General features: G+C 31.5%; 1 protein-coding gene across 16 annotated transcripts in view; it reads left to right on the forward strand.

Annotated features, from left to right (window-relative positions):
* LOC106879196 (ras-related protein Rab-3) overlaps positions 1-15,985 on the forward strand; it is a 243,662-nt gene that overhangs the window by 112,691 nt on the left and 114,986 nt on the right. Inside the window, exon 1 of one of the 16 annotated variants that reach the window (XM_089356099.1) lies at positions 8,832-10,256. The exons of 9 other annotated variants lie outside the window; for them this stretch is intronic. In XM_089356099.1, the coding sequence (XP_089212225.1) occupies positions 10,122-10,256 (135 nt within the window). In that variant the 5' untranslated portion in view covers positions 8,832-10,121. Of the gene's footprint in view, positions 1-8,831; positions 10,385-10,795; positions 11,346-15,985 lie in introns of those variants that run through there. 6 more of the 16 variants (XM_089356102.1, XM_089356101.1, XM_089356106.1 and 3 more) reach the window with 6 other exon arrangements.

Below are 15,985 nucleotides of genomic sequence, written 5' to 3' on the forward strand. Positions count from 1 at the left end.
ATAATGTGTATGTGTATAATTATAATTAAATGAAATTTTGAATTTAAGTTCATTGATAAAATGTAATCCATTATGTCAATCCATCGCTCTCTCTCTCTCTCCCTTGCACACACACACACACACACACACAGAAGCACTCTTGCTTACACACAATTGTCACACACGTTGCTCCTTTTTTTGTTCAAGGAATTCACACTATCTTAAGAGTATGAAATGAATGTGCATGGTCTTGTATGAAAACACCAGAGATTTACAACAGATTTTGTTAAGTTGGAAATATTTTGTCCCGGATGTAATTGTTGGTATAGATAGAAATATATATGTCCTCATTAGCCCTTTAATCTATATATGTCTATGTATAGACATGTGTATGTGTGACTACTTTGTAGCTTAAGATGTAGTTACAGCTACCACAATTATAGAGGCATATTTTGGCCAATAGGAATGAGTTAAATACTTTCTCATGTTGGTATCTGGAGAAGTTAGGATACTAATGTTAAATTCAGTAAATGCATTAATTATAACCATTGAATTATATAAATTGTATTGAATTTTAGAATAATTTCTGCACTGCTTATTATTATTAATTTTCTTTAACAGTTTTGTTTTAAGTTATTGATATATAATAATTTTATATGCAAGTTCTGTGTACATACACATGTGCATGTACATATATGGTAATAGTTATATATTGAAACCAATTCATTTATAGATTATCTTTACAAATTGATTTAAATCCAGCAAGATACTAATTATTCCATGTATTTTTCCATTAAATATAGTCAGTAAAATACAAAGATATATTGTGAGATTCAAGCATTAAGTACAATTTTAGGGAATAATATTATCATAATTTTTTTTTTTTTGACACTTGCTTTAATTTCTGCATTGGTGAAAACAGAAGAGCCCACCCTTCTGCTGTCTTTATCATCGAGTTATAGATTTATACTCATGTTTTAGTTAAATGTGTGAATAAATCACCAGATATGAATAGTTTGATTAAATGCAGATAATCCAGATGATTTCAGCAATATTTTGAGTACATTCATATCACTTTAAATTTTCCCTAACTAGTAATAGTATTTTTACCATTTTCATTTGTGTCAAAATTCAAAATATTAAATCAGGAATATCTTATAAAAGAAAATTATTTAAAACTAAATAATGCTTTTTTAAAAGTTTTTTTTAATTGTTTGTTTGTTTAAAAAGTAGGTTAAGAATTAATTTTGTTTAAGTTTTACTGTCATTTTATTTTTACAAATTCAAGAAAAAAAAAGAAATGTCTGCTTGATAAGGAAGGAAGAGAAAATTTCATGACTAACATAAAAATCTTTATTAAAATATGAAGTGCGTAATTTATTTTTTGATTATTGGAAGAAATTTAGCCAAGAACTATTTTATTGTATTTCCATTAATAAAATTTAATTATTAAGAGGAAAATAACCTTATTTATAACTTTTCTTGCATATGCATAGCAGCCTACCAGTAAATCTGTGTTGAATACATCAAATCAATAATGACAATCTCAAAGTACACTTTGTACTAATCATCTTTACTTATTTGAGAAATTTTTTCCTCCTTTAAGATTTCTTGTTTCCTAATGAAATATAAATGATCAATGTAGATATTATGCACATTATCTCTTTTATCTCTTTGTCTCTCTTTTGTCTGGTTAGGAAGGAAAATTGACATTTAGTGAGAAACTGATTTAAAAAATATGGTCACCAGCTAAATATAGATGTGTTATATTTGCCAGTTTGAAAAAATGAAAATATACATAATAAAAGTAAAACTATTATGTTTAATTTAAACTTCATTGATTATCTTTGAAGATTACTTATAAGAAATAAACTATAGCAAAGTAGGTTGTATACATATAATTATTCACAATAACCATCATTGTTTAATAATTGCTGTCAGTGTTCTAGCAAAATCATGATTTAGAACAGTAAAACTATTTTATTTTTCATTAAATATGATTTACTGATGCAATGCGTCAGATTAAATAGGTCTTATTCACAGAATAATTGTTATAATAATTAGAGAATTAGAGATAGTATTTGTAATTAGTTTGCCAAGCACTGATACACAACATATGACGTAGCTTTATAGACTATTAATTCATCTTGAATAGCATTGAATATTAGGATATTCTTAAATGTTGGATGGGTTTTTTTCTTTCTTTTTCTTTTTTTTTTTATTGCATTACTAATCAAATGTTTTGTGCCTGGTGTTGGTACCCTTTTTTCGCTGGGTAACCTTCATTTTGCTTCACAGAAAATGGCTCTATATTAACTTCCCAGTTCAGTTGTTAATTGTAAGGAATGCAGTTGTAAGATATTTCAATAATTCATACTAATAATCACAGAACCATCCAATGTATGTTATTGGAGTTAAAAAATTGGAGTAAAATGTATTACCTAGAATAGAAATGACATGGATAGACATCAAAATGATTATCTCTTTCTGTAACTGTGGAACAACTGACTTTTAAAAATCCTTTCAAAAAATATACTTACATCAAGAAATGGGGAAATGTACAAAATATCTCCTGTACTATTTATTAGCGACTTTCTAAATTTAAATTGTTTCCCTTAAGTAAGTTTAGTGTCTCAGTGGATGATGTAAATGCATCAATCAAAAGAAGTTGGAACAAGCATAGAATATACCTATAAAAGAATGAACTGAAATGGTAAAAAAAGATTATCAAGAGAATTCCTGTCTAGCTCTTATCTCTGGCAGTGATAATTATGAATGTGTACATTTCTTTAAGTGGTTGTTTAATGGCATTACAACAATAATGAACAGTTAAACTTTCAATTATATATGCATCAGCTCTTTGATATGCAGCTAAGAGATTCATTTAACTTCTCTTCATGTTGATTCTCTAATAGTTAACAACAGCCTTCGTTGTAGAGAGAGAGCATAGAAAGACAATATTTTTGTTGGCAGAACCAGTATAATGGCAGTATGTTTCCTGGAGCATTTCTGACGTGTCTGGGGGATTCTCTTCATGAACCAAACTACTACCATCACCATCAATACAAATGACTCCAAATGTCAGTTAGTTGATGTGCTTTCTAGATGTTTAATTGAGAATTGTGCCTCTTCATAGCTGTTTTCATTTTATGTGTGCATTACATCCTGGCTATATCAAGAATCCAATCTTTTCCTAAAACACACTTACACATCACTCCTTTATTTTAAACCCACTTTAAGGCAGATACATTCTTACACTTGCATATACACACTTGCTCCTGCACCCACCTTTATAGAACAGCATTCCCACCTGGTTTCTAACCTTTCATGTGTTTTTTTTTTCCCTCTATCTTTTACTGACTATTTCTCTTTCTCAATCACCTTATGTTCTTCTCTTCTGATGAAGGACTGATGTCTGAAACGTTAAGACACTTTCTATTGCTACTTATGTTAATACTTTATTTGTGAAACTTTGTCCCTTTTGTCCTTGTATATTGTTCATTCTGTTTACACCACCCTCGTATATTTTGTAGGTCTTTCACTAACAGTTGACTATGATGCACTTTACATGGCATTTTTGTGTAATCTAACCTGGTTTTTCATGGGAAATGATGTTTGACAATTCTGATGATGATCAAGTCATGACTTACGAATCTACTATATAATACTACATAACTTGCAAATATTTTGTACATTATTTTGTTTATGCTTTATATATTATTATTAAAAGATCCTATTTATTAATCTAGTGTGATTTTATGGAATTTATTTCCCTAAAGATTTTGTAAACCCACCAAAGGTTTTTATTCTAATTTCATTTTTGCCATTGTGTATTATTTATTACTTTCCAATACACATTTTCTTCAATATAATCTCATTACCAATTTAGGTTATTCATTCTTGAATTCTTATAATAAAGAAATGCTGTAAAAATAGATTTATCATATTGGGAAAAGGATTTGAAAATGCATATCACATTTGCATCTTAAAAACATTATTCTTATTGTAATCTTTAATGTGTGACCTTTCTAAAATAATGTAAGAGACTGCCAAAGCTTATAATATAGAGTAAACTATTAAAACAGATATAAGCATTGTTATTTCCCATATATTTTGTAAGTTTTTTTTTGCATGTGAATGAAACAACTTGCTCAATGTGACCTGCATAACACCACTGGTATCCTAACTATAATAGTTTAAAAATCCTGTATTGAAAGTATAAATGCAAAGAGCATGTGGTAAGAAACATCTATAATATAAATGAAGAAAATCACTAAATTTTCATTTTGTGACTGCTTTATGCTGGTCAGGGCCATAGTATAACTATGCAATTATAAGCTACAATTGAAAGTCTGTTCTTAGTCCGGAGTTGTTATTCAGTAGACATTAGACAAGTTGTCCTAAGCCATTGATGCTATTTTTGGTTAATAAATCAAACAAGATGATATTGATTTCTTGTTCTCCAACAATCAATAAGTTTTTATCCATTTTGTAATTCACATATGCATACACACACGTGCACACATACACATGCTCAAACACCAAGCTTTCATTCATACTCACAGACATGCACAAAACAATCATAGGCACACAGATACATACACATGGACACTCTTCTATCATTTCCTCTCTAACTCTTCACTTCCTCTACCTTGTATTTTCTCCTCCTCCCATGTCTGCCTGTCTCTCTCTGTCTCTCTCTGTCTCTCTGTCTCTCTCTGTCTCTCTGTCTCTCTCTGTCTCTCTGTCTCTCTCTCCCCTCTTCCTTTCTGGTTACTCTGCACCTTTTGTTTCTCTGTCACTCCTCAATTCCTCCCTTTTTGATTCTTACCTTCCATGATTTTCCTCCTTGAATATCTCCTGCTACTTCTTTAATTTCTGCCTCTTCTTTTCTTTTGCACTATTTTTCACTATCCCTTCTCTCTCTCTCTCTCTCTCTCTCTCTCTCTCTCTCTCTCTCTCTCTCTCTCTCTCTCTCTCTCTCTCTCTCTCTCCTCTCTCTCTCTCTCTACTCTCTCTCTCTCTCTCTCTCTCTCTCTCTCTCTCTTTCTCTCTCTCTCTTTCTCTCTCTCTTTCTCCCCCCCCCCTCTCTCTCTAGTTGGTGAGCAACAATCTTGTTGCACAGAAATAATGTTCTTTTGCTATTATAAAGGTTCTTTTATTTATGCAAGTTGTAAAACAAGTTATGATTGAGAGAACATTTCACCATTGCCTTTGTTAGGCTGAGGAAAAAGAAGTTTGAGAATACAGACTAAGTGCAAAAGAGCAATAAACAACTAACATTAACACAAAAGAAGAAACCTGGATTGTTGATTTAATTATACCACAATTTTTAAAATTCATTAATAATCTTATTGTATAATTATTGATAAAACTGATTGTAATTACCATTCAATTTATCTTGATTACAATCATTGATTTAGAATTTTTTTTCAGTCATATCTTATGCAGCACAGTGGCAGTGATGTTAAGGTGCTAGACTGTTGTCGATCACGTGGTCAGGAGTTCAAAGCCACATTACTACAGTAACTGTATCAGAACATTAGGCAAGGCTTAGAATTTCTAGTTGCTTGAATGAATCAAGCTGAAAATTTTACAGTTGAGTGATTAAAGACATCTTCTGAAAACACTTTCAATAATTCACATTGAAATGTTCAAATTTATAGAAACATGCAAATTACGCTTGCATGGAAAACTGGATTGACAGCATTGAAAAATAATCTGTAGCTAAACTAGATTTTATTATATTCATATACATCATGTTAAGATTGTGTTTTTCTTGTTATCAACACAGTATCCATTGGAATATCTCTAGTTTTTTTAACATAATGATTATTATATTATAACATAATGATTATCTTATTACTATCATATATGTTATTAGGTCTAATTGCTTTTTAAATATGGATTTATAACTTGTTGGTGAATTAAATGCACTGTTTGTGTTTTCGTTGTAATGTATTTTTAAATGCACAGCTGACTAAATTTTTATGAGTGGATTTGGTAGACAGAAACCGAGAGAAATCCATCATATATATATATATATATATATATATATATATATATATGAGAAAGAGAGAGAGAGAGAGAGAGAGAGAGAGAGAGAGAGAGAGAGAGATTGGCACCATCTTGTGATCATGCCTAAATAATGCACACACATACAGGATAATGTTGAATCATCTGCTGTGTGTGTGTGTGTGTCATATATATGTGTATATATATATTTATAATGTAGCTTTAGGAAGGGTATTAGTATTAGGAAAGGCATCCAGCTGTTGAAACCATGCCAAAGCAGACAGCAGAGTTTGGTGCAATCTTCTGACTTGACCGTTCCTGTTGAACTATCCAGCCCATGCCAGTATACAAAGCAGCTATTAAATAATGACAACAAGGATGGTGATGTAGCATATGCTCATTCTAAATATCCTATGCAATTGTTATTTAGCCAAAGACTAACTTTGAAGAGCAGACCTATAATCAAAAGTATTCCAGCTGGTTGTCTTAAAAAAGATATAAAATAATTTATCTTTCTTATTTAAGAAGCTTGGGTGGTATCTGAAGGAGATTTGGTTGTTATTTTTAGATGTCAAATAACTCCAAAGAGGTACTGTCATCTCTGGTTGTTGGCAGTATTGCTCAAAATGGTGCCTGCATCTATCATTGATTTACAATACAAATCTTGCCTTCACTGAATGAAGAGGCAAAGGAAACAAAGTATATATAAACAATATAGATTTATTTTAAAGTGATTTTTTTTTACTTTCAGTAGCTCATGACTTGAAGTAATTCAATAAGTCAATTGTAGAACCTTTATTGCAAAGTATGTTGATTGTTAGAAATATGGTAAATGGCACCACTCTGTGGCTTTCAATATTTTGCCAAAATTTGTGTTTGAAGTACTAATTCTTATCTAAAATTAATTAAGACCTTTAAACATTCCCGTCTCTATTTATTGAAGTGATACACTTCACCAAAATTTGACTTAAGTACCATAGTATTTTGATATTGTCTAGTCTCCACTCATAGAATATGTGTATTGTTCAAGGTTTCTTTGATTTGTTCTATTCATAGGCAAGCAGAAATGAATGCAAAAAAATATCTTTTCAGATACACAAAGAATTTAACACACACACACACAAAAAAAAAAAAATGCTTTCATCAAGTTTTTTTAAATGATATGTTTCTTACTTAGTTGTTCCATATGATTTTTCTTTTAAAAAAAAACTTAATTCCTTGTTGGAGTTTATTCCATGAAGCATTTTAGTGAATGATGATAACTAAAGTATCTACAGTGTTTAAGCTTGAATTGCAATGAGAGCCTTTGTGTAATTGTCCAATGGGACTGAATCCAAAACCATGTGGTTAGGAAGCAAACTTCTAAATTATATGGCCACGTCTACACCTATTGATTGTGAAAGAAATTTTGAAGCCCCACAGCAAATCCCAGTAATTAGGTTCTTTTTCCATCTAATGTTTGAATTTACTGTCAGTTTACCAGTTCTGCTGTAACCATAGACTGAATGTTAATTAATGGTTTATTAACACATCCATCCCATGATGAGGATAATGAGCCTGGAGATTAGTATAGCAATGCAGTTAAATGAGTTCAAACATCTCATTTGCAAAAGATCAATGATACAACAGAGAAATAGAGAAATCAAACACTATCAGACATCAGCACACCCAACACTTACAAAACAATGGAAACTAGTCAAGCTAATTATTATGATTTTATGCACCATTAACTTAACCTGCCGATAATAAAACTCTTGTGCAAAATAATAAACACATGTAAGATGCACTAAAAAGATACACAACCAATCCTAATTGGAAGAGATGAAAAGTGAAAATATCAGAGAGATGGTCTGTACAAATTTCTTTATACAACAGACAGTGGTATAGCTAGAATGTGTGCCACCCAGAGCAGCCATTTAATTTGATGTCTACCCCTACCCGTTATACAGGCTTATACACTAGGCTAAAAAGTTTCACCTCCATAAAAGTGTCACCCAAGGTGAATTCCTGTTTTGTCCCTCTTCCCCTCATTACATTACTGACACCGACAAAATATTCAAGCCAACAAAGGAACTTTGATGTGGTTTCTTGAACTACTAGAAATAGCAATAAAATCTCCCCCAAATCAAGGAAGGACACAGTGGATAGAGTGGTTGATCCTGATTATAATATATCTGATAAAACGATGAAAATCTTCTATATACATGGCATTTAAGCTTCTAAAGTGCAAATAGCTAATACTCATTGTCATGGTCATCATTTTCATCATTCATTGTCTTTCTTCAGTGCTGGTGTGGGTTGGTTAGTTTGACAGGATCCGCCAAGCCATATGACTGTATTTCATTATTTAATGCATGTCTTCCATGGTGGCATAGGTTGGAGAGTTTGACAGGATCCTACAAGCCAGAGAACTGTGTTGCATCATTTAATGTTTATTATCCATGCTGGCATGGGTTGGATGGTCTGACTGTGTTGAGCTCCAGTGTCTGTTTTGGCATGGTTTCTCCAGCTTCATGCCCTCCTAATGCCAACCACTCTACAGAATATACTGGGTGCATTTTTCTTTTCTTTTTTTCATGCCACCAGCATGAGGTCACCAAGTAACTTGCAAAATATTCTTATAAAACGAACAAAGTGAAAGAAATGATATTAACAGTTATAAAGGAAGCATTTGAAATTATTGATTTCATGCGAATGAAAAATGTTGCCAAAATTTCCTATACAAGTCGTGTGCTGTAAAACTCTGTTAAGTAGTTTTGATAAAGATCTACTTTTCCAAGCTTGCATGGGTTAGACATATATGACGTATATATACGTGTTACAGATATGAACATAGCATATATAAGGGACTATATATCAGGTTGGTAGGTTTAATTATGTAATGCAAACAACTGTTCGGATACAATGGTTATAAATTATTTCATGAATTATATAATAATTACATAAAATACTCTTCAAGCCATTCTGTGTCTCATGAAAGAGTTTTCTTCTATAAAATATTATTTCATGTGGACTAGAATTTTGTTTTGATTCAAGTATGCAGTTTTTAAAGGGAATTTTTTTTTTTTTTAAATTTGATTTGAAATTTTAATAATTACCAGATTTCTTGATATTTTTTTATCTTTTAATTTTCACAAAATGACTTTAAAATATATCTGTTAACACACACTTAATGAAATGCTTTAATATTTTTTAAGCATTACTTATTCAATCTCCTGTGCAGTGACCATACTGGAGCACTTCCATAGAAAAAATTTTAAACTCATAATAACCTTTATTAACTGGAAGATGTTAAAGCTTGCTTATCTCACAGAATCAAATTTAGTTGGTTCAACTAAACATTTTGAAGTTTGTAACAAACTCATGACTATAATAAATAATTAATTTACCCATTATGTATAATTTCAATCTTTTAATTGTTCTATTACATCTGCTGGATCAAATATTTTACATTTATCATTAAAATGCAAATGATAGGTGATTAAATTATGGCATTGGATAATTTTCTTTTCTTTTTTGTTATGTACTGATTTTCCATCTAGTACAGTTGACTGGTATTAAAACTGATTGGTTTGGAGAAAACTATCCAAGTATGAGAACATCATCTAAAGTTCATTTTCCATGCTGGCATAGGTTGGACGGTTTGACAGGATCCAATGGGCCACAAGGCTGCATTGAGCTCCAATGTCATCTTTGGCATGGTTTCTACAGCTGAATGCTCTTCGTAACACCAACCACTTTACAGTGTGTACTGGTGAGGTCACCAGGTAACTTGCAAGACAAGTTGGGGAATATTGAGAAGGTGGGGGCATGGTTATATGCCACGTGTTGAGAAGTTAGTATGATAAAAGAACAAGCCCAGGTGTCTTGCTGTAAAGAAGATACATGGCTACCCTGCATTATATAGGATTGAGTGAGAGTAACTAGAAAGAAGATAGAGATGGTGGTGACCAGATGCCAGAGTATCTCAAGATACAAGAAGGTGGTGTGAGGGGAGGGTAAAGGATGGTTTAAAGTAGAGGTTATGTAATTTCATACGAAAATCTCAACAGAATTATTCAGTTCATAAGAAAAAAGAAACAATAGCAATAAAAAGAATGTAGAAGTAGTGAAAGGCTTTTGTTATTATGTTGAAATACATTTTATTTGAGGTAAACAAAATATCTACTAAGATTAAGTCACATGGTCGACTGGTTTTTGCACTCAAGTGTGGGGGAGAACGAAGCATTTTTTTGAAGCCGCGGGAAATGCTACACCTACAGGTTTTGTATCATTTTCTTAAAAGTTGTTTCATTTCTGTTACTGTCACGTACAGTTGTCCATTGAAACGGGTCACATGTGAATATTGGAGTTGTTCTTTCATTCATACTTTTCAATTCAAGTGAGCAATGTACTAAATTTTCTACTTTCTTCTATTAGTTAACATGTTAATAATTAGATTAAACAAACATTTGTAAGTTAGAACATAATGAGAGAGTGAGATATTTGCTTTGCCTGTAGTGAAGGAGTTGATAAGTACTGCATTACTAGTTGTTTATAAATTCTACACTATTTGTAACATATATATATATGTCCATGTGTGTGTGTGTGTGTGTGTGTGTGTGTGTGTGTGTGTGTGTGTGAAGGATATGAACTTTGTGTGTATGTTTTGTAAGTAATGTTCAGTACAAATGTTATATGTCAATGTATGAGTGCCCATGACATTATCAACACACACTTATATACTAGGATTACTAGTATACACATGTACTAACATATTTACATATATTATCTTAATTATTAATAGTTTCATGCTGTTATTAGTTTGAATTTTGGTAATCTCTGAATAGCAAGTGTACTGTAATTTATTAGTAGCTTAGGTGGTATTCGCTGAGTAATTTTTAGCTTTCAGTTTTTTTTCCATGCTATATTAGTTGTACAAGTTATGGGTCAACTTGATCTTAAGAATTGATAGAATAATTACTAAATAATACACCAGGATAAGTTGTCAAATTGATACGGAGTAAGAATAATGGTTCCCCTACTTCCCGGGTAGAAGTGGAGTAATATTATTTACTAAGTGGTCTGAAATAAATGGATGTATATTTTGAAGTTAAACACCCACCCATCAGTAGTAACCTATTCCGGTGGAGGGTCGGGGAGAGACATAGTACCAGGAATGTAAAACACTTACTAATTATCTTGCTTCAAAATGAAATTGTCTTGTTTGTTTTTATCACCACCACTAATAGTAGTAGTACTAAAACTAGCAGTAGTAGTGACAATTTCCACCACCGCCACTGTTACTACAATTGTTGTTGAATAACTTCCTACAGTAAAATCATTTCTAGTGGACAACCATGGGAAACTCTGTGAGTAGATAGTTTTCTTTTGTGCTGTGTCATTAACCTTCCAATCAATCATTTGTTTAGCCCCGTGTTTTTCTTTTCTCTCCAGCCCCACCATCCATTTATTTTCTTCAGATAATTTTTTTGTTTTTTAATGTCCAGAACTTAGGCTATGTTTTGTAGTAGCCCATGTAATATTTCCCTAATTAGTTTCAGTAGAAATGCCCTTGATTTGGTTTTATCCTTCACCTTTCTTTCATTTCTGAATGCAATGGTTCACTAAGATATGTTGCAAACTTCTTGTCTAACTGTTTTTCTCCCCTCTTTCACCTTCCTATGATAAAGAATCATCACTTCCTTTACTTCATTGTAAAATGAATGATTACATTATATTTTAAACATCAGAAAAATTTATATATATATATAAATCCAGATAAAATCTTTCAACCAATAGCATTTTATGTATTTTTTATAGTCAGTCATTGGTCAGTGTATTATATCTGACTAAATTACTCAACCATGTCAGTTTTCTTTTACCTGGATCTGCCTGACTCTTATACATACTTACTTAGTCATGGATTTATTTATTTATTGCATCTATGTTTTCTTCCTGGTTTTGTTATTAGTGATGTGACAAAAGGCAATGTTGCCAAAATTCCCTTTACAAGTTCAGCGAAACTGTTAACTTATTTTATTTACAAATATGGTTTCATATTTTGACCAGTAATTTTTTGGAGGGGTAAATCAGGTATTACATTGACTTCAGTACTCAACTGATACTTATTTTATCAACCCTAAGAGGATGAAATGCAAAGTCAACTTCAGTAGAATTTGAACATGAAATGTAAAGAACCAGAAGGAATGCCGCTAAGCATTTTGCCTGATGAGCCAACAGTTCTGCCGGTTCACGACCTTACTTTATTTACACATATAGTGTTTTTTGGGGTGGGTGGGAGTACCATGTCGTGAAGAGTAGAATGTTTGCTTCTATTCTTAGGGAATTGTTTCTTCCATTCAAAACATGTTTTAAAACCAAAATGTCAATAAATGGACAGCAAACAATTACAAATAAAAACTATCCATAAATGTAAAGATTTTAACTTTAAAATTTTTGTGGGAATATGAGTTTTGTGTTTGCTTCATGTCTTCAAATTCATTCAAAATCATTTTCGCCTTTTATGAATAAACAACATTCATAGAGAAACCACTGTTTGTGATGGCATTTAAATACATTTACAAATATGGTTTCATATTTTGACCAGTAATTTTTTGGAGGGGTAAATCAGGTATTACATTGACTTCAGTACTCAACTGATACTTATTTTATCAACCCTAAGAGGATGAAATGCAAAGTCAACTTCAGTAGAATTTGAACATGAAATGTAAAGAACCAGAAGGAATGCCGCTAAGCATTTTGCCTGATGAGCCAACAGTTCTGCCGGTTCACGACCTTACTTTATTTACACATATAGTGTTTTTTGGGGTGGGTGGGAGTACCATGTCGTGAAGAGTAGAATGTTTGCTTCTATTCTTAGGGAATTGTTTCTTCCATTCAAAACATGTTTTAAAACCAAAATGTCAATAAATGGACAGCAAACAATTACAAATAAAAACTATCCATAAATGTAAAGATTTTAACTTTAAAATTTTTGTGGGAATATGAGTTTTGTGTTTGCTTCATGTCTTCAAATTCATTCAAAATCATTTTCGCCTTTTATGAATAAACAACATTCATAGAGAAACCACTGTTTGTGATGGCATTTAAATACATCAATATAGACACAGTAAGGGGACAAGCTGGTAGAATCATTAGCATGCCAAGCAAATTGCTTAGCAGCATTTCGGTCTTTATGTTCTAAGTTCAAATTCTGTTGAGGTCAGCTTTGCCTTTCATCCTTTCAGGGTTGAGCACTAGGGTTGATGTAATCGGCTTATTGCTTCCTTGGAACTTACTGACCTTGTGCCAAAATTTGAAACCAATATAGAGAGAGATCAGTTGGAAGGGTATTCCAATATAATAAGACTTTAATTAGAAACTGTAATGGAAATTCCATAAAAACAGTTATAAATCATTAGTAGTTTTTAAAGTTATTACCTGATTGATATTGAAGGTTTTTTTCCTTATGTCTTTGTCAATCTCATTACTATGTTTATTAAATATTTAACAGACTTCTGCATTCTAGATGTGTAACTTACTGATTGATTTGTTTTTATGTAATTATATCAATTAAAACTGCACAGGCCTAATCTGGTGCTAATTAAGGTATGAATAAGATTTCACTTGGAGAATAGAATATTCTCAATGCTAGAGATTTTCCTGTGATAAGAATAACAATTACAACTTTTATTGCTATTGTCAATCTAAATGAATAAATTATAAAATACTTTGAACACCTAACACAATACAGAATATTATCAGATTTAATAAAAGTAACACAGACATCTATGTGTTGTGAAAGTTTATAAAGAATTTACAATTCAGCTTTTGAGAATAAAAATAAAATAAAAAAAGAGAAGGGAAAACTGAGAAGCTAGTGTAACCATACAAAGAGCAAGTAATTTGAAATCTATATTTCAAAATATGCATATATATTATATAACAGCATTATGACATTCCTCTTACATAGTCTAAAGAATAAGACATGATATATATCTACAAGTATGTCTTTTCCTTCTCAGTGCAGTAGGTGCATGTGATTTGAGGGAACTTTGGCTGCTATTGTAGAGGCTTTGTCATTAGCTCACACAACCACATAGTTATTTCTTAGCTGTAGGTCAGCTCAGTTAGTCAGATCTTTGATCAAAACTGTTCTAGTTGTGATCATTCCATATTCAGTATTATCAAGATATAGTTCCTTTCCTTTTTTGAGAAAGTAAGCTTGAGGCTATTTGGCTACTATGTTTAATTACCCAAGCTACCATGTATTTGTTGTAGGTTTTAAAATATTACCTTCTTTCCGTTATCTAGCCTTACTTATAACATATTATAATTAGCTTGTGCTTGTTTTATTATATGTTCTACTGCTTTATACTGTAATTAGTTATTTACATAATCAAGTCTGTGGTTGATACAATGTTAAAATATAATTTTTATTGAAGTAAATTAAATTTCAGAAATGTAATGGAATTTTGTAAATAAATAAATAAATAAATAATAAAAAGACTTCCTATCAATAGATTGATTTGTGTTCTACATATAACAGCATATAATGATCATGAAAGATATTTAATCTTATTTGACTCGTTTGTTAGTAGCCTGATCTAGCCTCACAGCAAATTGCATCCCCTTGAGGGAGTGCTAGCTCTACATATTTTAAGCCTCCTATATTGAAAAACAGCATAAACTGATGAAAAGTCATGGATAGAAAGCTTACAGAACAACAAAGTTCAAACACATCCAACATGCCATATTTAAAGGTTGAATACTATAGCCTATAGTAAATCGACTCTCGGCTGTGTTAATAATTAAAGTTTTTTTGTTGTTTTTGGTAGTTATTTGTAGCTTTTCTCTCTTCTCCAACCAATAACATAATCAAGAGCTTGAACCTATCTGTTAAGTTGATGGGTCACATCGAGTGTTTAATTGATTACTCTTGAGCCATAGGTCAAATTAAATCTTTGCTATAGGGAATCCCAAATTTGTGGAGTAATGGAGAAAATTTATAATTTAATAATGGTCAACTTGTAACACAAGCACAAACTTTGTATGAGTGGATATTATGACAGTCTTGAAATAATACAATAATTGCCTGCAAATTATAAAAATTAATTGCTGCTTTGTATGGAATGTTTGATGTTAATTGGTGTGATAACTAATTATTTTCATTTTTATTAAATTGCTGCATTTTTTGATAAATTTCCCCTGTAAATACAAAATGATTTTTCTAATATTGAAAATTATTTAACATTCAATTTATAATTATAATGCTTTATTCTCCATTATTTGTTACTTATGTGAGTCAAGAATTTACCCCATTCTAAAACTCTGTCACCCATCATATTTAGAACACTCTTTGTATTTTGTGTGTTAATTAGGTCATTTGTGTGATGAGATAACAGATGTTGACCTACTTTATTGTATAAGGGAATGTGTAAATTTATGTTCTTCCATTTTGTTAAAAGTATTACTGTTACTGCTTTAAAGTTTAGTTTGGTTTGCTGCTTCTTGTTGTAGTATGTATTTTCATAACTCAGAACTCTTCAGTACCACTCAACTGTGAAGCAGTTGGAACAACTATTTTAAGCTATATAGTGCAAAGTAAACTAATGGACCTTGTTTTGAGCACACAATACAATGTAGCAAGATTTACCATGTAGACCACACTAACCTCACAGCCTCAATTTCTGTACTGATTATCTACAAAACAGAAGTGGGGGACCTTTTATTTATTTTTTTTTATACCAGATGTAACTTGCAAGTATCTAGAAAGCTGTAGAATGCACAAATATACTGAAAAAACATAATTGATTATACATGTTCATAGGTAATATTGGTTTCAAATTTTGGCCCTAGACCAACAATTTCAGGGGAAGGGGTAAGTTGATTACATTGACCCCAGTGTTCAACTGGTACTTATTAATTGACCCTGAAAGGATGAAAGGATGAAAGGCAAAGTCAACCTTGGTGGAATTTGAACTCAGAATATAAAGATGGATTGAATGCC

The sequence above is a fragment of the Octopus bimaculoides genome, chromosome 8, assembly GCF_046866305.1.
Source record: "Octopus bimaculoides isolate indiv1 chromosome 8, ASM4686630v1, whole genome shotgun sequence".
Taxonomy (NCBI): Eukaryota; Metazoa; Mollusca; class Cephalopoda; order Octopoda; family Octopodidae; genus Octopus; species Octopus bimaculoides.